The sequence below is a fragment of the Schistocerca americana genome, chromosome 2 (genome assembly GCF_021461395.2).
Source record: "Schistocerca americana isolate TAMUIC-IGC-003095 chromosome 2, iqSchAmer2.1, whole genome shotgun sequence".
Classification (NCBI taxonomy): domain Eukaryota; kingdom Metazoa; phylum Arthropoda; class Insecta; order Orthoptera; family Acrididae; genus Schistocerca; species Schistocerca americana.
Genome location: NC_060120.1, coordinates 571,952,576 through 571,974,427, shown reverse-complemented (window position 1 = coordinate 571,974,427; position 21,852 = coordinate 571,952,576). Strand labels below are relative to the sequence as shown.

At 37.6% G+C, this 21,852-nt stretch overlaps 1 protein-coding gene across 3 annotated transcripts in view; it reads left to right on the top strand.

The window, feature by feature from the left end:
• Positions 1 to 21,852, top strand: part of LOC124595801 — a 285,104-nt gene that overhangs the window by 239,679 nt on the left and 23,573 nt on the right. For all 3 annotated transcript variants that reach the window (XM_047134690.1, XM_047134691.1, XM_047134692.1), the window contains exon 9: positions 14,273 to 14,430. In XM_047134690.1, the coding sequence (XP_046990646.1) occupies positions 14,273 to 14,430 (158 nt within the window). The remainder of the gene's footprint in view (positions 1 to 14,272; positions 14,431 to 21,852) is intronic.

Sequence of the window (21,852 nt, the reverse complement as noted above, 5' to 3'; positions counted from 1 at the left end):
TGCAGGCATAGGCGCCAACTTCTGAAAATCTTGCGATATGCTTATTATGTTACACTTTAAAACTCATATTTCCTCCCTATATAGTTGCAGTAAATGTAAATGATGTAAAATTAACTTAAAATATGTGCTCAGTCACCTGAATAGGGAGAGACTGTTGTTTTGTTGATGAATTAATTAGAGGTTCCAGTTTCAGTTCCCTTGTGAGATTGGAATGAATGTTCACTGATGCTACATAATTTAACTGTTCTTGGTTCATGATGGCTCTGGTGTCCATTTTCAGTCTTTGAAGTTCAGAAAATGATTGTTTTGTGGTACACTTCGATACAGGTATCGTTGAAAGAAGTTGCAACAATGTTACATATTCTGGTATCATGTTCTTCAGAGCTACACACTTGCCATCTTCTGTCCTACTCAAATATTGCACTACACTTTCAAAATTATCTAGTGTAACATTGTGCTGTTTTACCACAGCCAGCGAAATATCTCTATGAAGAATCAGTTTTACACAGTCAAAATAGTCACCGTAAAAAGAAGTAATGTAACTAATATCTTCTTTGCCTGATAAAAACTGTTCTATTTTAACAAAATGTGCCATTGTCTTGGATGGAAATCTGTTTTATAGCTGCTTACTGTTTGATCCACTACATCAGAAACTAAAATTCACTGCTTTTCTTGAATATATGATAATTTATGCTTGTCACTACCTCCTAATTTTAATGACAATTTTCTAGGGTGTGAGACAGTGAGAGACTTAATTGCAATGCCTCACACTTTTCTTTAGCATATTCCCAAAGTGAATAAAATGTATCTGTATTTCCAACTCCTTCTGTTGAAGACTAAACGGCATCTACATAATTACAAGCAAGTGATATGAAACAGAGTTTCAAATTTTTGCAGATATTTTAGAAATCCTTTAGCTTCTGCACCAGAATCATTTCTTTCATCTTGCGTATCTCTAAAAAATTGCAAAAGAACTTCATAATTATTATCTATGCACAACAGAGACACAATACGCATGCACCATCTCATTGGACAGAATGGTCTTAAAACTTGAGCTGCTTCATTGTCATGAGAATATGAAAGCAATTGTTTAAGATTTTTGAATTTTCCAAGGCTCTTGGGTGAACCACAAATAAATGAAATCAAATCTTTGAGAATTGACAGAATATCTCTTAATCCTGAAATGCTATTAAATGGGTCCTGAACAACAAAATTTGGCGAATGAGCTAAGCAGTGAATGTAAATAGCCCTGGGTTCAATTTCTTTTATCCTTGACTGTAACCCTTGCAGACAACCTGTGAGAATTGTTCAGAGAAATAGAATATCTTAATAATATATTCTTCAGAGATTTAAGCAGGATAACTGAATCAGTTATTGTGAGCTCATAAAAACCACAAAACAACTCATGAACAGCAAAATTTTGGTCAACAGTGTGATAAAAAACAGACATCTGCTCTCTAATTGATGTATCAGGTGTCTCGTCCAAAATTATTGCATATAAATCATATTCTTTTATTTGTTGCATCAGAATTCTCTGAAAAAGACATGCTTAACAATGTTACAATTTCATTAATTATATCATGAGACATCAACCTGAAACTAGTCTAATCAAGCCATAGTTTCAGTTCAGGTATATCCTCAGAACATAATTTCAGAAGACTGCCAGATTCATCAACATGACTACATAAGGCCAATCCTTGGCAAACCAAGCACAATACTGAAGTAAACATTTTCCTTAAACAAACAGTATTGGACTGCATTTCTTTTGTTTTAGAATGACTAAATGATGAAAGAATATTTACTCTATTTTTCATAGAAATATTTGTACTAACTTAACACATATGCAAATTACATTTTTCATGAGATTTGAATTGCTGTAGAGCAAGAGACCAGTTCTTAAAGCATACTTAACAAATGCATTATAGGAATCTGTTGATGTATAAAAGTACTGTACTGAACAAGTCACTGAATATTGTGCAGGAGCAGTTGAATGTAATGATACTAAACTTCTAATTATAGATACCTGTATTTCCCTAACTCTGATTTCATAACATTTCCATTCAGACTAGAGAGAATTCTTGGTTCACTTTATAGAAAGTACCAAAAATTATCTGTATGTGGTGACTTCAGTATTAATTTCATGAGATTGTACAAGGAAAAAAATGTTGGAAGAGTTCCTAAATTCTTATCATCTGATGCAGACTGTGTACTTTCCAACCAGAAAGCAGGGGCACAGTATCACAATTATAGATCACATTTATGTTCATTCATACTTACTAGAGGGACATTGCTTGAGTTAAGGGGTAAATGTCCTTTCAGACCATAATGTATAAATTTTAACACTAAAAGGAGTTTGCACACACATGCATGTTAAATATAATTACAAACTATTTACAACTGTTAATCCATTGGCAACAGTGACTTTTTAAACCCCCATTATGGAACAAGAGTGACAGGGTGCATAAAAATCTGATAACATAAATAATAACTGAATTGCTCTCCTCAACACATTTTCATGCTCTTTGAGAAAGGATTTCTATGAGATCATTTAAAACAGGCTACTGGCACTAACAGGCAACCTAGGTGTCTGAGTAATCAGATAAGGATATCAAGTAGAACAAAGAGGGAATTACCTCAAAACATTAGCAACAGTCACCATCGAGCTGGTATAGAACATTACAAGCAGTACTGTAAGTTGCTAAAAACATCATGAAGAAGGCAAAAAATACGTGATATACAGATAGGATAACTGATTCTCAGGATAAAATTAAATCCATATGCTCAGTCATCAGCACAAGGTCAAGAATAAAAAGTCAGTATGTAGAAAAAATGGGTCTGTTAGTGACAAGGCAGGTATATTCCCATTACTTAACAGTCACTTTCTGAATATAGCAGGTGAATTAAATAAAAAACTTAGTTTTTACAAGGAATCTTACAACTCTCTCAGAAAACGTCTATCCAAGACCGCTATCTGAAATACATCTCATTATACTGGCAATGGCAGTGGTGGTGGTGGTGGGGGGTGGGGCGGAGCACTGAGTCAATCAATAATTAAATCACTGATAAAGGATTCTCATGGATATGACAGGGTATCTGGCAGGCTACTAAAGCACTGAGCTGCATATGTTAGCCCTGAATTAGCCATATTTGAAATTTTCCCTTTAGAAATAGTCAGTTTCCTGAACAATTAAAGTACTCAGTACTGAAACCATTTCATAAAAAAGGAGAAAGGGACAATAAAGACACTTTTAGACCTATTTCTGTGCTATCAGTGTTTGAAAAACTTATTGAAAAGGCTACTATAAGGATAAGTGGTCTTTTCATTTCACATTATTGGCGTCAAATGTACAGTTTGGTTTTAGAAGCGGTTTAACAGTTTAAATCATCATATTCTCTTTTCTCTGAGAAACACTGGATGGATTAAACAAAAAGTTGTGAACATTAGGCATCTTCTGAGACTTAACTAAGGTGTTTGACTGTTTTGATCAGAAAATATTGCTATAGGAGTTGGACCATTATGGAAAAGGGGGAGTAGTACTCAACTGGTTCCTCTCATACTTAAAGAACAGACAGCTTAATGTCATTCTCCACAGTGATGAGAATGGCTGTGAGGTAGCATCTGATTGGGGCAAGGTTAAGTGGGGGTTGCCTCAGGTATTATTATTGGGAGAACAATGTGTGTGTGTATGTGTGTGTGTGTGTGTGTGTGTGTGTGCGTGTATACAGAAAGTTCTGGTTGAGAATTATGAATTATTTAGGAATAAAGAAGATGACTCACCAAAAGGCAGAAGCACTGGATCGTCAACAGCTACACGAACAAAAGGTACAGAGTTTTGCTAGCATTCGGAATAAACTTCCTTTTTCAAGATTTTTGGAAAAACATGCACACAAACACACATACACTCAGTCACTCACATGCACACACCTGTCTCCCTAGATTGCACTCAGTTGATGAGCTTTAAACATGTATAATTCTTGGTGGGTTTATGGTATGCCATGATCATAAACAAAGCACAAGGCCAGATGCTGCATATTGCTGGCATGGGCTTTAGTATCAGATGCTTTTCGCATGGCCAGTTCTATGTGGCTCTCTCCCCTGTTGCTGAAGCAAACAATATCTTCATTCATGTCCCCAATCATATTACTTCAAACATTGTTTATGTAGAAGCTTAGTAAGTCAAAAATAAACTCCATGTGTATGAAGTCTTGGGCATGTATATAAATAAATACTCAGGAAGTACTGGGTTTCTCAGCTAGTAGAAAATAAATGTATGTTAAATCATATTAAGTTTCAGTTTCTAACACACAATTCAGCTAAAACTGACATTGTGATTACACAGAGTGGGTATATGATTAGCGAGCCTGAATAATTCAAACTCATCAAACTCATAAGTGTTCAGATAGATGGTAAGCTGCCATGGAAAGCTCATGTTCAGGGTTTAGTTCAAAAACTGAATGCTGATTACTTACCATCAGAACGGTATCTGAAATAAGTGATAGCCCAATGCAAACATTAGTCTACTTTGTTTATTTTCATTCACTTATGACATTAGGCACTATAGTCCAGAGTAACTCACAAACAGTATTATTGGTTCAGAAATGGGCAGTTTGAGCAATATGTGGTGTAAATTCATGAACCTCTTGCTGACCCCTGTACAGCAGTCTTGGGATTCTGATATTGGTCTCTCAAGAAGAATAATAAGCAGCTTTCACTCACTTAATAGTAGGAAGAAATGCACTCTGTGTTTGGGCCATATATCATTGACTCTTGAGGACAAAGGCACGTATTAATCTGCTGCACCCATTTTCAATAACCTATGACAAGAATTTAAAAAATCTTAGCAGTAATACCCATTTTCAATAGCCTAGCATAAGAATTTAAAAAATCTTAGCAGTAATCCTCAAACTTTCCACATTAAGGAAGTTCCTGTCATATGTTGTTGATTATGCTAATATATACTCAGCAGCTTGTCATCTGCACAGGATTCATACAAATTTTATTTTATTTTGTACTAATTTTTCTCATGTAATTTTATGTACTGACTTGTTCCATGACCATGGAGATTAGCTCGCCAAATTGGTCCTATCGAACTAGAGGTATAAACAAATAAGTAAATACCAACATAGTGTATGTGTCTAAACTCAGTAAGATCACATAATGTGAACTCCATTATCTTAATTGTCTTGCCATTTTCTCTCCCCCCCTCTTTTTTTTTACTGTCTCCAATTCTCACAAGACTTGCTTCTCTGCATCTTTTCATCTAAGCTAACTTACCACTGTCTCGTCATCCTAATTTACTTCCTCCCTATCTGCTCATCAACTGCCCTGCTAAATTTCTTTTATTTTGAATCTCTCTACATTTGTTCTTAATTGACTTTTCTTCTCTTATTTTTGTGTTATTTCTGTTTTAGAATGCACCAATCATGACATTTTTCTACCTTTTCTCTCCTCATACAGTAGCTTGTATCACATAACATCTGAGTTTTCCAGACAACTTAAATTATTACAACTGTACCTCCAGTTGATTGTAACTCCAGAGTGACCAGACGGAGGCTGCACCACAGGATAGACACAAAACAGCATTTTCAGCATCCTGGGAATGCCATTCAGATTAAAAAATGCAACTGTAATATCTCAGAGAGTGTGGGATGGAGTGCTCAGAGGGTTAAAACCATGGCAATGCTTAGTGTATCTTGATGACATAATTGTCTATGGGAGTGACATGGAACAGTATATGCAGTGGTTAAGGAAAATATGCCTAAGGTTAAAGCACCAAAGTTAATATTGAGTACAAAGAAGCGTAATTTTGTGATGGAAGATGTAGCATACCTAGATCGGGTTAAGACAGACCCCAAGATTAATTAGAGCTGTATTTGAATTTCCTGTGCCAGAATCTGTAAGAGAGTTGCAATCATTCTTGGGACTCAGGAACTATTACCAGTGGTTTGTAAGAGGATTTGCAGATATTTCCAGACCAATGACACAATTGTTAAGAAAGGGTTCATGAGAGAGAAAGAGATGTTAAGCTTTATTTATGGAATCATATATTTCAAATGTTATCTGCACAATTAAAGTTTAGAATAATAACAGGTCATGTGGCATTAAAACGATTATTGAGGTTAAAGGATTCTTTTACTAGGTTTATGCGATGGGCACAAAGACTAAGTGAATTTGCTTTTGAAGTCACACATAAACCTGAGAAGAGGTATGGAAATGCAGGTGGCTCAAGTAGAAAAGTAGCAGTATTACATATTGGGGGTGATGAACATAAGGGATTGCAAACTGCTCAGAGAGTGGATGATGAATGTAACAAGTATTTTAAGCAGACACAGTTTTGTTTGCAGGATGGGTTGCTATGCAGAGAAAGGAAATTGGGATCATTGGTAGTGGTACCAGTGAAGCTAAGGAATAGAGTGCAACAAGAAGCTCATTATCACATAGTAGTGAGTCATGAAGGTTGCAGATCTACCAATAGATGAGTAGTAGAAAGGCATTGATAAAAGAGTAGGCAGACAGACGTAAACCTGTATGCGTGGAATTGCATACAATGCACACAGGGAGCAGAGTCATGTCAAACAAGGATACCATTGTAGAAGTTACCTGAAGCATTAGCAGCATTCAAATTTTTAGGGATTGATGTTTTAGGGCCATTCAATAAAACTACTGCAGGCATAGGCACTTGCTACGGGTATGCTCAGTTGCTCAAGCAATCCCCAAAATTTGAGTGGGTTTGCACAGCATACCTCATTGAAAATTGCAGTATTCTTTTTTTCTTTATGTTACAGTTCTTTAAATATATGTATGTATATATGTACACATTTTCATCTTACCCAACTGGATTGGCACTATAAAGGTTTGCTTCTTGGCTGTAACTCACTCACTGCATTGATGGTTGGCTGGCTTTTGTAACACAGTTTTGTAAAAAGGTTATCTTAAAACAAACAACTAATTGAATTCATGTAGGAATTAAAATCCACTTTGACATATAAATTAAGTGACCATTTTCAAAAAAAGTCGAAATATTAAGGGAATGCTGCTTGTTAAGTCAATAGTGTAAACAGAAGGCACTAACATTTAATTATTATTATTGCATTAAATAATTAGAAATGAAACTTGTTGGGTATGATATGGTGAAAATGTTTATATTACGAAGTATGATTTTTATTTCTACTTTCTTTTGAGAAAACATTTTGATTCAACCACATACGTTACCAGTGAGCTGACATACCTGCTGCAAAGAGTGCCCCATCCCTTATAGCTAAAAAATTCCGTAAATGGACAGCACTTACAATAACTTGGTGAAGTTCTTTGTGCTTTAATTGACAGCTCTGCAACAATCACAAAATGCGACAGTCAGCAAGAGAATTTTTCCTTGTGAAATGTTGGATAAGGTGCAACTTATACTGAATTTGAATTTCCAGACTTCAACAACCGAACAAACAATGAAGCAGTCAGAAGTCAGAACATGTAGATTGCTAGATGTTAGTTTGTGTTCTGTTTGATATGTGCTTGAAATTATACACTCCTGGAAATGGAAAAAAGAACACATTGACACCGGTGTGTCAGACCCACCATACTTGCTCCGGACACTGCGAGAGGGCTGCACAAGCAATGATCACACGCACGGCACAGCGGACACACCAGGAACCGCGGTGTTGGCCGTCGAATGGTGCTAGCTGCGCAGCATTTGTGCACCGCCGCCGTCAGTGTCAGCCAGTTTGCCATGGCATACGGAGCTCCATCGCAGTCTTTAACACTGGTAGCATGCCGCGACAGCGTGGACGTGAACCGTATGTGCAGTTGACGGACTTTGAGCGAGGGCGTATAGTGGGCATGCGGGAGGCCGGGTGGACGTACCGCCGAATTGCTCAACACGTGGGGCGTGAGGTCTCCACAGTACATCGATGTTGTCGCCAGTGGTCGGCGGAAGGTGCACGTGCCCGTCGACCTGGGACCGGACCGCAGCGACGCACGGATGCACGCCAAGACCGTAGGATCCTATGCAGTGCCGTAGGGGACCGCACCGCAACTTCCCAGCAAATTAGGGACACTGTTGCTCCTGGGGTATCGGCGAGGACCATTCGCAACCATCTCCATGAAGCTGGGCTACGGTCCCGCACACCGTTAGGCCGTCTTCCGCTCACGCCCCAACATCGTGCAGCCCGCCTCCAGTGGTGTCGCGACAGGTGTGAATGGAGGGACGAATGGAGACGTGTCGTCTTCAGCGATGAGAGTCGCTTCTGCCTTGGTGCCAATGATGGTCGTATGCGTGTTTGGCGCCGTGCAGGTGAGCGCCACAATCAGGACTGCATACGACCAAGGCACACAGGGCCAACACCCGGCATCGTGGTTTGGGGAGCGATCTCCTACACTGGCCGTACACCACTGGTGATCGTCGAAGGGACACTGAATAGTGCACGGTACATCCAAACCGTCATCGAACCCATCATTCTACCATTCCTAGACCGGCAAGGGAACTTGCTGTTCCAACAGGACAATGCAGGTCCGCATGTATCCCGTGCCACCCAACGTGCTCTAGAAGGTGTAAGTCAACTACCCTGGCCAGCAAGATCTCCGGATCTGTCCCCCATTGAGCATGTTTGGGACTGGATGAAGCGTTGTCTCACGCGGTCTGCACGTCCAGCACGAATGCTGGTCCAACTGAGGCGCCAGGTGGAAATGGCATGGCAAGCCGTTCCACAGGACTACATCCAGCATCTCTACGATCGTCTCCATGGGAGAATAGCAGCCTGCATTGCTGCGAAAGGTGGATATACACTGTACTAGTGCCGACATTGTGCATGCTCTGTTGCCTGTGTCTATGTGCCTGTGGTTCTGTCAGTGTGATCATGTGATGTATCTGACCCCAGGAATGTGTCAATAAAGTTTCCCCTTCCTGGGACAATGAATTCACGGTGTTCTTATTTCAATTTCCAGGAGTGTATTATATCTTTAGTCTTGCATGTCAAAATTGTTAAAATGGATAAATTTGTAGTGAAATACAAAAGGACTTCGACTGGTAATCGTGATGGTGATAGTGATATTGAATCGACAGCATTTAGCAGTAAAAGTGATCCATCTTTGGTAGTCTGTGACAATGAAATCCCTGTTACTATTTCTGGTAACTCCACAAAAAATAATATCAGTACTGAAAATGGCAGCCTCAGAGGCAGAACTTTTCTAAAACATTGTGTAATAAAATATACATGTATTCAGTATGACAAAAAAGATGACATAGTTTATTGTTTTGCTGTGTAGGTCTATGTGTGAAAACAAGAGATTGCCTTGAAAAACTGTTATTATTACTGGTACTATTATTCAAAAGAAATACTATTTTTCACATACAAGCACACTATGCAAAGAGGTCCTTGAAAAATAGCAAGCTAAGAAGTATCTTGGTATAGGAAGTTTCTGAATTGGCACATTATGTAAATGGTACTGTGATATACCAAATGCCAGGGCCAACATATTTAAGTTCCTTAACCTTATCTCCAGTACCCGTATGAGTTGGAAATGTATGCTAATTCCTTCAGGATTTTGATGCCTGTCCTTTTTTGAAGACAGAGACTTCCCTTAAGCAAGGATACCTATCAGCTGACTTTAGTCTAAAAATATGCAGCTGTAATGCCAACTACTGCAGGAATTTTCCCATGAGTGATCCCCCACATTCCCTGTACACTATCAACAATAAAATATGCCAATGTCCTCTTCCCATACCTATTGAGCTACAAGCCGTGCCTAGTGGAATGCAAAATCCGTTGATAGACTCAAATGGCACCACTGCAATGTGAGGCATACCTTTCACCATCAGTGCCTTCTCAAGACTCATGTTAATATGCCTAACAACAGTATTAAGATGAGGATGATCATGATGCTGAAACAGCTGGATGAGCTACACATTTCTGCCACCAATATGAGTAGCAGTCTTTTCCAGGGCAACTCCTGTGCCCTACTCCCTGTACCTGCTAAGACTATTCCCAGCTCCACCCACAATCACTATTTGATCCTCTTTTGTAAACTTCCTGTATGACTCCCATATGTTACCCATCATGTGAACCAACCCTGCAGTAGGCTTTACAGTGCTGGTGACCTGGTACTCACTGTCCAACATTTCCTGCAATTGCTGGCCTCACCACTCCCATGAGAACTATATAACAGCAGAGTCTTCTCCTTTCTATTTGAATTTATATCTGACTTCTTAACTGTGGATATCTGCTGCATGTTTCCTACACTTACAGCAGCAAGAGACTGCTCTGCACTAAACTGTAATGTTGATCAAATACATTGGTGATACGCAAAATGAAATTGTCTGAATATGTCATTCTCTTAGCAGCCTTATAACCAACTGCCAGTTCCCAATCCCAGTCCCTTTCTCCCTTCTGATCCTATCTAGTTCCTAACTTGCATTTCCTGAATGCACCTGATAGGCACAGATCTTACACACTTCTGCTCCTCAATTTATTTATTTTTGCTGCATATCCTGCAATTCCAGGACAGGATCTCAACAGAATGCCCCTTGGATTCCTCACTCCATTCAGCTAAATAAAAGTACTTTGCACAAATATCACATTATTACCACAGTAAAACATTTTTATAATCTAATGACAGTGATTACAAATTTTACTATCTAGAAAGAATATAATTATTACTACTGAAGCGTTACTATTTGGTTGGTTGTGTGGTTACACTCCCTGCATGATCCGTCACACTGATGTGTGTGTGTTTGCTTTACCTCCTAAATAATTTCTGATCTCCTTTGTTGAAGTTTATTACTTTTATGATGATTTTACTGTGCAGTGCCATGGGGACATGCTGTCAGACTTCTTCACCTTTTTATGATGTGCAGGTGCTAAAAGAGAGCTTGAATCTATGCAAGCTACTGAATGACAAATGCAGTTCTGTGTGAGCTCTTCCATATTTACAACAAAATCTTAAACTTGATTACAATTTACAGCAAACAGTTCTTTCATAATGAATAGTCTTCAGTAAGTCACAACATGTGCATGTAATGCTTGTAATATAGATCACTAAATCAGAAGTAACAATTCTCAGAACTGATTTTCAGCCATTCTGTCATTTTTTCTTGCCATCCTCTTTTCCTCTGAGACTTCCAAGACACCACCAAGCCATGAAGCCAAAGCACAAGCGAGCCACCACAGCATGTTGAGACATGCAATCCCCATTGTGCCTTGCTATGTCTGGAACAGGTGGCTTTTGCACCCCATCTGTACCCATTTTAAACCAAAGTATGTTTCCCACTTTCCCACTTAAAACTATCTAAAATATATTTGCAGTTACTGTGAACATCTATCGTCAGCCTAAGAGGATAAAGGTGTAACATGTATTCCGAAGAATACCATGTTACACCACACTAATCACACTACAACTCAACTACTAATGCTACTACTACAAAGACTTCACATGAATACTTGTCTAAAACAAAAATTTCAAGTGCCCACTGGTGCACTCAGCAAAACAGATTACTACACAGTGGGTGAAGTTTTCAAAAGTTTTATCTACAGATATTTCACAAGAAACAGCAAGAAATATCATTTGAAAACCTCTAAGATAAATAACTAACTGCAGCACACTAAAAGATTTATCAGTACTTAGCTTTCAGATCTGCTCCAAGACTAACTGCTTGCCATGAGATGTAAACACATTCAGTTGAGAGAAAAAAATGGTTCAAATGGCTCTGAGCACTATGGGACTCAACTGCTGAGGTCATTAGTCCCCTAGAACTTAGAACTAGTTAAACCTAACTAACCTAAGGACATCACAAACATCCATGCCCGAGGCAGGATTCGAACCTGCGACCGTAGCGGTCTTGCGGTTCCAGACTGCAGCGCCTTTAACCGCACGGCCACTTCGGCCGGCTCAGTTGAGAGACTTCAATGCAAAACATAAACACAAGGATAACCGACCATTCAAAACAGTAGCATCATAAGATGAAGATGGGTATAAATCAACTAATAAATTACTTTTAGAACAAATATTATCACAAGCAATTGTTAAAAAAACGTATCTGGAACCCGAACTACAAGTCAGAGGTGTAGATTACTTTTAAAGTGATGTAGGCAGCCTTTGTGGCATTTTCACTTCCACTATAAGTGTCTGATCTTAAGACTTCAGTTTGTCATTGCAGTAGCCTGAAAGATTTACAATAGTGAAGGCTAGAATATAGGATGGCAAACTACTGCAGTAATGTTATGAACAAATTAAGAGATGAAAGTCAGGACTTGTGTCAGTGTCTTGAGAAGACCAAGGAGTTCTTCTGTTTGGTTGTAGTCATGGTTAGCTTATACCAAGTCATTATTATTTTGCACATGATCTGCTGTAGAGTGAAATATTCTTTCTGGGTTTTAAGAAACAACAAATAACAATAAAATTCAAAGAACACTTCTCATATTGAAATCAGTCACTTAAGAACAATATACCACAACAAAAGAGAATCAAAACTGCATAGAGTATATTTGAGGGCATTTCATAAACCTCTGATTGGCTATTAAATGTAAACAAGTAATTGTAGCTTTAAAGCATTTTGTGGTTGGAAAAGAAGACTCTGGAGGTCATGTTGTGTTAGTCAGCTGTCTGTTTTGTTTGACAGTGTGTAGCAGCAAGTGACTGAATTGAATAATATTATATAGCCACCCACCAATTCGGAGATACTTTCTGCCATTTCCTTTCTGCAAGCAGTAGGAGCCAATGCTATTGAGATTCATCATTAGTTGTGCTGTGTGTATGGGGATGGGGTTATGAGTGAGAGAGCGATGCAGAAAATTCAAGGCTGGTCACACTGATATGGCTGATGAAAGTAGTTGAGGAAGACATTCAGATGTGATTGATGAACACATGAAACAACTTGATGAAATTGTATGTGATATCAGTTTACAGTTTCTGAAATTTCTGAAGATTTCTCTCAGATTTTGATAACAACACTCTTTAACATTATCACATAAAATTAGGTTACTTTTAAGCCTTAAGCATGGTGTGTTCTGAAATTTCTAACTGATACGCGCAAATCTGAAAGAATGGGTTCAGCTTTGACATTTCTTCAGCATTGCTATTTAGAGGGGAAGGAATTTCTGAGTAGGGATGAGACAGAGGTGCAGTATCTGTACTCAGACTAAGGAACAGTTCAAACAGTGGATGCACTATCAGTCTCTCAGTATACTCAAGAAATTCAAGCAGACACTGTCAAACTGCAATATGTTGGTTACAGTTTTTTGAAATTGCAAAGGAAATCACAGGTTTATTGTTAGACTTACAAAACTTCAAAGGTGAATCCAAAATAAATAGTGTGTGATGATTACTGAATGAATCCTTCTCCTTCACAACAACGTATGGCCCCACACTGCAAATTGAATGAAAGAAAACTCAGAATTTTTTACTGGAAAATTTTTCAACATCCTCCCTATAGCCCAAACATGGCGCCAAGTGACATAGATGTCTTCCCCAGGACAAAGGCCTGGCTTGCTGCTTAGTACTTCATGACCAACAGTGGCCTCATGGATGCTATCAATGACTGATTGAAGTGTTGGGCAACACCATTCTTTGATGGAGAAATAAAGAAGCCAGTGTTATGGTATGGTAGGTTGGTAACTATGAGGGGAAATTATGTCAACATGTGAGAAAAGATTGTAGATAAAAGAATTTATCTATTTTTTCTGTTTTTAATAGCCAGTTGGAAGTTAAGTTATGAATAGCCCTTGTAAGTGGGGAGGGTGGGGCAGGGGAGAAGGGGGGGGGGGAGGAAGCAGTGAATCCCTGAGTTGACAAAGGAATAGAGACAGGGCATGATACTGAATTACAAACTCATTGGTAGTTTTCTTAAGATACAACAAACTTCATCAAATCTTGAATATGCTTATCATGACATGGGAAGAGTATGACAAATGATAAGATAATGAAGGAGGTGATAGATTCCATTTGGTAGAATGAAAGGGCAACCAAACTGATGAATATATGCATTAACCTTGACAACATGCTTGTCGAAGAATGGATCAGAAACTCAAGAAAATTGTTAGGGCATGGAGGGCTGGAAGAAGATAAGACATGGAGCAGTAATGTATGTTACCTAAATCAAAACATAAACAATCTGTACACCTGCAAATGAACATTAAACTGGGAGAAAACTGAAAGCTGTTATAATATGCCATGTTTGTTTAAGAGCCTTAATGGCTTTAGATACAAGTATCATAGCAATGATTTAGCATCAACAATTTCCTGTAGCTTTTTTCACAGATTAATATCTTTGTTTCAATTTTTTAGATGGTAACAGCTACAGGCGCCCAACAGTCCTACTTGTTTACAACCCAGTGCATGATATTCATGTCCAAATAATTATGGGTGTTGTGAAACTTATGACTCACTGTTGTGGAATTGATGTGTTGTTTGCTGACACTGATATAGCAAAATCAAAAGAAAAGGTGAGTATCAAATGGAAAATAATACTAGATCTGTACATGTCATTTCTGTGATACATATGAATGTTCACAACTGAAAACAATTGTACCTTCAGTGTGACTGTAGAAGAATAGTTTTAATGATAACTGTCATTCTATATCACATGAGTTACTTAATGTTTTGTACCATCATTGCAGCTCCATTGCATTATTTGCAGTTAATTTGTTCATTAAAAAATTTAGAGTATTAAAAATATCAGTCAATCAAATTTTGCTTAATTTTCTAACTTCTTTTACCATGTATGCTATGGGTTCATCTTCTGGAGACATTTACGAATACCAAAGTATTCCTTGTTGTCTGGATAAGTATGTAGAGTGTCTCAGGGAACTCATGTCATAGCCTTTTAAAGCAAACTGAGGTACTGACAACTGCTTCCAAGAATATCATGAATCATTTAGTTAGCGACAATTTTGATTACCAGATGCATGAAAGGTGCCATGATCACTACACGTGATAAAACATGAGAGCTATATTTCATCCTATAGGATCTTCTACACAATATCAAATGTTGAAAAAAATACTTCATTTAAAAATAATCTTTAAACACTTTTGGTTGCTAGTTCAATTTTTCATCAACTATTAGGAGGTAGACTATGCTACATAATTTTTTCCATGTTTCTCATTCCAGTAGCACATTTGTTAAGCTATTTGAAAGATGAATTTCACTGTGTGTAAATAAACCTCTGCTCTGCACATTAATACTTCAATAATGTTCTATTATTTGTCATTCCACTTTGTATCATACTCATAATAATGGAATTATGGAAACTATATTCAATATAGGACAAAATTCAGATACCTAAATCATAAACAGTAATGTGCTGAGAATCCAGTGTGGCTATATATAAGGTTAACAACTTGCTCTGACACATGTTACAAGGAAACAAGTGTACAAGGGTAGGGACACATTAATTGTTGACAGTTTAAATGTACAGCAAATAACTTTCATTTATTTATTTACTCATGAATTTCATCTTGTAAGATTAGGGACGTCAAGCCCTCTCTTATGTCTAACAAGACATCCTCAGTGAGTACCCATTGCAGTTTCTGTGCTACGTGAGCAGTATATAATGATGATAGTAATAACAATAATAATAATTGTGACAAAATGTATAGTGACATATATATGTAATTTAAGAATATCAGTCTTATTACCAGTAAGCAATTTCCTCATTACATTTTGTCAAATATGAGTAGCCACATGTAGTAGAAGTGAATGACGAACAGTACAGAAGGAATCAGTGTGAAGAAGAAATTGACTGGTCAGAAGAAGAGCAAGAAATATTAGGGTAACGTGATCTCTCAGGTTTTCTAGGTGTAGTTCATTAGTAGTGCACTTCTGTATGTTCTGTAAAATTGTTGTTTCCATTTTACCAACAATATTGTGGTGGCAGATCCAGCTGTGCTCTACAGGTGCTGCGAGTATTGCTGTTGTATGTACTCGCTGCCTGGAATCCTCCAGTCTGTGAGCGATTGTTGGTCTCACACCATTATTTATAGCTGAATTTGATTCCTGACACCTATTTTGCCCTTTGATGTTCTTTTATTTTTCAGATCTCATACTGATATTCTGTGTAACATAAATTCTCTTAGCATTTTCTGTCTCTGGGGAATATGATGGCTGGCCAGCTTTTATACCTAACATCATTAAAGGTCTTAAAACATGAGCAGCAGTGCCACTACAGCTCTACAGCCTTCCTAAGGTACACAATGAAGCTATTCCTCTAAGACTCATAGTTAGTAATATTGGTGCACCTATATACCTGGAAAAATACCTGAAATAGGTTCTCAGGGTATATGTGGGGCAGTGCAAACACCACATCTGCTCCTCCACTGATTTTGTAAACTGCTGTAGTCAACTGCAGTCTGAGGATACAGATATTATGCTCAGTTTCAATGTAGTCTCCCTCTTTACAAGAGTTCAACTTTCTGATTCTTTGGAACTAACCTCAGAAAAATTTGACGATTGTGTAACAGAACACAATATATAGATCTATGGAACGAAAAACTAATCTAATCTTATCTCTAATCTAACATTTTAGATGTGTTGTGACATCTACTTATTTACCATTTGACAGAAAATACTATGAAGAAACTGATGGCATGGGATTGGGTAGTTAGTTATTGCATGTTGTGATGAACCTATTCATGAACTGCTTTGAAGCACTATAATCCACCAAGTTGAAACCAATGTGTTTCTATTGGTACATAGATGACACATAAAAAGTGTGGCCACATGGTGCAGGAAAGCTTAAAGAGTTCCTGGAGCATTTAAACTCCACACATTTTAATATTAAATTCATGAAGGAAGTTGAAACAGAAGGCTAAGTATCCTTTCCTCAATGTGTTAGTTAAGAGAAGAACAGTAGGATCCTTCAGTCACAATGTATAGAGAAAATCTATACACATTGACCTCTGTCTCCATGTCTTGAGGCATCACCATCCATCACAAAAAAATTCAATACTAAAAACTCTGATCACCAAAGAATTACAACACCTAAATATAGTGTTACGGAAGAATGGGTACTCAGATCATCAAACTGAATAGGTGAGGCAGTCAAAATCAAGAATGCCTGAGAGAAGGGTTGAAACTGAGACTGAGGAAGAGAATTCAAAAATTGATTATCTGCTTTCTGCTGGCCTAATATCCAGCAAAATTGTAAATTGGTAGACTCCTACAGACACATGGCATCCATTGTGTTTCACCCCCTTCAGATGAGACAAAAAGTATTCTGTATAGTGTTAAAGATGATCTATGTCTCCAAAAACTGGTTGTGTATTGCATTCCATGTGAATGGGCACATCTTATGTTTGCAGACTATCAGAACAGTCAAGCAGAGATGCAAGGAATGTCAAAGACATATTCAGCCAAGTAAATTAGCTGTCACCAAACACTGCCTTGTAATAGTCATGAAGTATAATGAGACCAATACTGCAGTGCAAATGCAAGCTTCTGGTACAGCATAATTAAGGAGTCTGTCAAAATAAAGGAAATAAATAGGGATGGAGGTTTCAGTTTAAATTTATTAAAATCTTGGCAAACACATCCACTATAGTTGGAAAACACTGAATGAATTTACATTTCACATAATATCAGTACGAGCTCTTAAAAACAAAAGAGCAACAAAGGGTGTAGTGTGTATCAGAAATCAATCTGAGCTATAAATAGTGGAGTAAGATCAATAGTCTGGTTGGAATCCAGACAGTGAGTACACATAACAACAAAACTCACAGTACCTGGAAAAGATGGGTAGGTCACTTATCAAAATATTGAGCATGAAATGGAAACAACCATCTTGAAGAACAAAGGGAAGCATGCCAGGAATATTAGGGTAAAATTAGCAGAAAGATGGAAAGAAGAAAATAGAAAGCAATGAGGAAAGCATAGTGATGGAAGCTATACTAGTTATTAAAAAAATGAAGCTTTAATCTTCTCTTGAATGCAGATAGGTTCTGGATAAGACACAGGTTACAGGATAATTTGTTCCACAGGTGTGTGGCTGAAAAGGAGAAGGAAATGGAGAAAGAGTTAGTGTTATGCAAAGGTGCAGCCAAGATGCTAGATGTATTTTATCTTTTATTGTACTTGTAGTATGATGACAGAAGTCTGATGTATTAGAAGAGGTTTTGAACACACCAATGACTAGGAAACTGATGAAGGAAATAGAGCATTTGAAAATCATGCCATCTACCAATTAACATCCATCCAACTGAGGATAGGAAGGACTGATATAATCCACAGATATCTTATGTGAGCATGCATTTCCGGATGGTGCCATGTGGAGTTTTCCTTATCAGTGCCATGTCGAACTATATCACAGTGGTAAATACTAAGCAAGACTAAAAACTGGACATATTTTTCTAAATTTTTGTATTTTATGAAGATAGGAGAGAGATTTTCTTTTACCTGCATAAATTTGTCCATTCCAGTTTAGATGCTCATCCAAGATTATTCCTGTTTCTTGAAATGTTTACTGGCTACCATTGACAAGAATAGAAGGGACTTACACAAAAATATTGACTAATCAACTTTTGATGAGATGTGAGGATGACCTGTGACTTCTTAGGGTTTAGTTCAAGACCCATGGTTTATACTTTTCATAGAGAAAGATTGCGATTCACACTTGATCGAGCGGCAGTAATTTTCTTAGTGCTGGCGCTTGTGTACGATTGGATACCACCAGCACTTGAGTAGTTAAGAGAGTAAAGAACTCATGAAATATTGATATAGAATGAGAAAAGCAGTGGTCCAGAGTTTGAACTTTTAGCAATTCCAGTGACTACAGTTAGTGGGTTAGATTCATTTTCCATGGATCATTTTGCACGATAAATCATAAAGATGTTTTCCTGTGATGAGTTCTCTGACATACAGATGACTCTTTGACATCTTCTTTTGAGGTACCTGTCAAAATATAGTATTGCATTGTTTGAGAAATTAAGTTGTTTCATTTTAATAAGTAATATGTCAAATTGAGCACATCAAATTCCTTCCTGAGTTCAATCAGTGTGAAAATTATAAATTATGACTTTACATCTGTCAAAGACATTTTTGATGTCAGTCACTTTGATTGATGCAGGTGCCACACTGTGGTGTTTTCAAAGCCTGATTAGTATTTTTCATGGATGTTATAAGTTTTAAGGTAATCTCTCAGCTATTCATGAACAGTTTACTCCAAGGCTGGTAGTGTTTCTGAGTTATTGGCTGAATTAAGCTTTGGTTCCACTCAGTAGGAGGTGTACCACTAATAGGACAGAGACTGAAGATGTTTGTTAGAACTGAAATACCATAATAATGTAAAACAATGTTTTTAATCATGTGTGTGCTTACTCCATATTTAACTAGTACCTCCAAAGGGATTCTCACATGGTTGCTTTCTATATTTTGTGTGTAGAAACATATTTTACAGAAAATATATCTGTTTAGATGATATTATTTTGCGATTGATATTTTATCACAACTTGAGAGTTGACTGCTGTTGAGAAAAAAATAATTTAATTCAGCTGCAGAGGCTTGGGTGTTGCCTTTTCTATCCTGAAGGGAAATGACCTTAGGGAAATGGCAACAAGGGATGGGAAGGATTATCTGATATGTGTACACAGGGGCTTCATTCAAAATATCGAATAGACTGTGCAGGCACTCATTGAGGAAAAGAGGTGCAACCTGCTACAGATTAAGGTATATGTTGGAAAACAAGATGCCTGTCATATGGAATCTGAAGTCCAACTTGGATCATTCCAATGACTGGCAAAGAAGATTGAGAAGATCAGCACATTTGTGGAATTTCAGTGAAACTCACAATCTACTCAATTGTCCCCATAACTGATTGTGGCTCATTGGTTCTGAGTTAAATGGAAAGTTAGAACCAGAGACATCAAAAGTTCTGTGACAAATTAGGCAATGAATTTCGTGAATGGCATAACAGAGGAGAAAATTGTAAAGTCCCCCTAAATAGGTCGCGGTTGCACAACACATCAGAGACTGCTACCCGAGGAGCTGACTGTGTGTGGAGTACACAGAAGGGTTTCTTAGATTTGAGCACTCTCTGTCTGATCCAGAGCCTGACAGTTGCAGGATACTCTGAAACATTAGTGTAAGACCAAAAGATATGTCATCCCTCCCCCCTTCCCCCCCCCCCCCCACACACACACACTCACACAAAAGAGACTATCATAATCCTTGTCATCAGCTACCAAAGCAGTTGCAACAAAGAGCCAGACTTTGAAGCATCTGTAAAAAGCAGTGAAGCTGGCTAAAACTGAGAATTGACAGAAGTGACATTTTTGGTTTAAATATGAGTGCATATTGAAAGGATAGGATAGTGGAAAACAGGTATGATGTATTTGTTGCAGTGGACAGGAAAAACAAATACACCAAGACAGAAACTGAAGCTGCTTGCAAGATAATTTGGGCCAGATTCAGTATTGAGGGTGGGCAAAAACTTACAATTCAGTTCTCTCATAGATCACTAAACACACTCACAGAGGTAACAAGAAACCTTAGAAAAAATCTCAGTTTGCTAGTACATAATTTCCCCAATCATATTGCTGTCATTGAAGAAGACTTTAAGCTCCAGCAGTTGATTGGGCCAATAAGATTTTTGTAAGTGATGAGTGTGACAAGATATTCTGCAATATAAAATGATACACTCTCTCTGAACACTATTTAGAGCACAATGTTCAGGAGCCCACCCATGGAAGAAATATATTACATCTTGTATCCACAAATAAACTTGAACTCTTTGTAATGCTCACATTGCAAGTTGTATTATTGACCATGATTCAGTTGTAGCAGCAGTGACTACAAAAATAAAAAGAACAACTAAACCAAGGAGAAAGATTTACAAGTTCAGTAAACTAAAAAAAAAAAAGGACAGTAATATCAAGTCCCATAGCGTAGTTTAAAAGACAGCTCTGGGTAAGAGCATGTAGAGAAACTCAATTGAAATTTAGAAGAATTGTTGACCAAGCTCTGGATAAATGTGTACCTAATAAACCGGTTAACAATTGGAGAGATCCTCCTGTATACAATTTTCATAAATAAAATCCTAAAGATAAAGTGACTAGTCCACAAGCGGCATAAAACAAAGCATATGGATATGATACTATATGTTTGTCTGTCAGATGGACAATGTGTGAAGCCTTAAGTGACTAGTGGAGCAGAATCTTACAAAAAGAGCTCTAACAAAACCCAAAGAATGTGCAGTTATATGTTAAGGTGGTCCATAACCAGGCACTCATAGATGACACAAGAAATAAAACTGAGGGCAGGAAACAAACATTGTAATACTGAACTCCATTTATGTGTTCCTTTACAAAAGGAAATCTAGAAATACCACCCCAATTTAATTCTTGAATCTTTGCAAAATGAGTTATATACAGAGTGAACTCTAAATCCACTGACAAAATGTCAGAGATTGTTTGGTATAGTTTTTGAGCTTTTCGTGATATGGGACCTGTGGTCTCCAGTGGCTTATGGAGGAGTAATTGCATTTTTTTTGCTGGAGTAATTGCATTTCATTTGATTTCTTACCTCCATCTCCAGTGTTTCACATAGAAACAGTAACTGTGATGAAGTATCATTTAGTCTACACTTATGGACTTCTTTCCCTGCATCCACCATGTACAGGTGTTTCTTGAAATTCCCATGGCCACTCATTCAACCTGCCACGAGTTTAATCTGCCTCATCTTCAAGCTCAGGATTATAAAAGTTCTCTTTAATCATGGTTGCATCATTAATTAGCTTTTCACATTTATGTTTTGGGGTTTTAGTCCAATGTTCTGTTTGCTGCCTCCCAATCTGTCTACGTAATTTAGATTTTACCATTACCTTAACAATGATTTGGACAGCAGGTTCTGGTCCAACAAATACACTATACAGAATGAG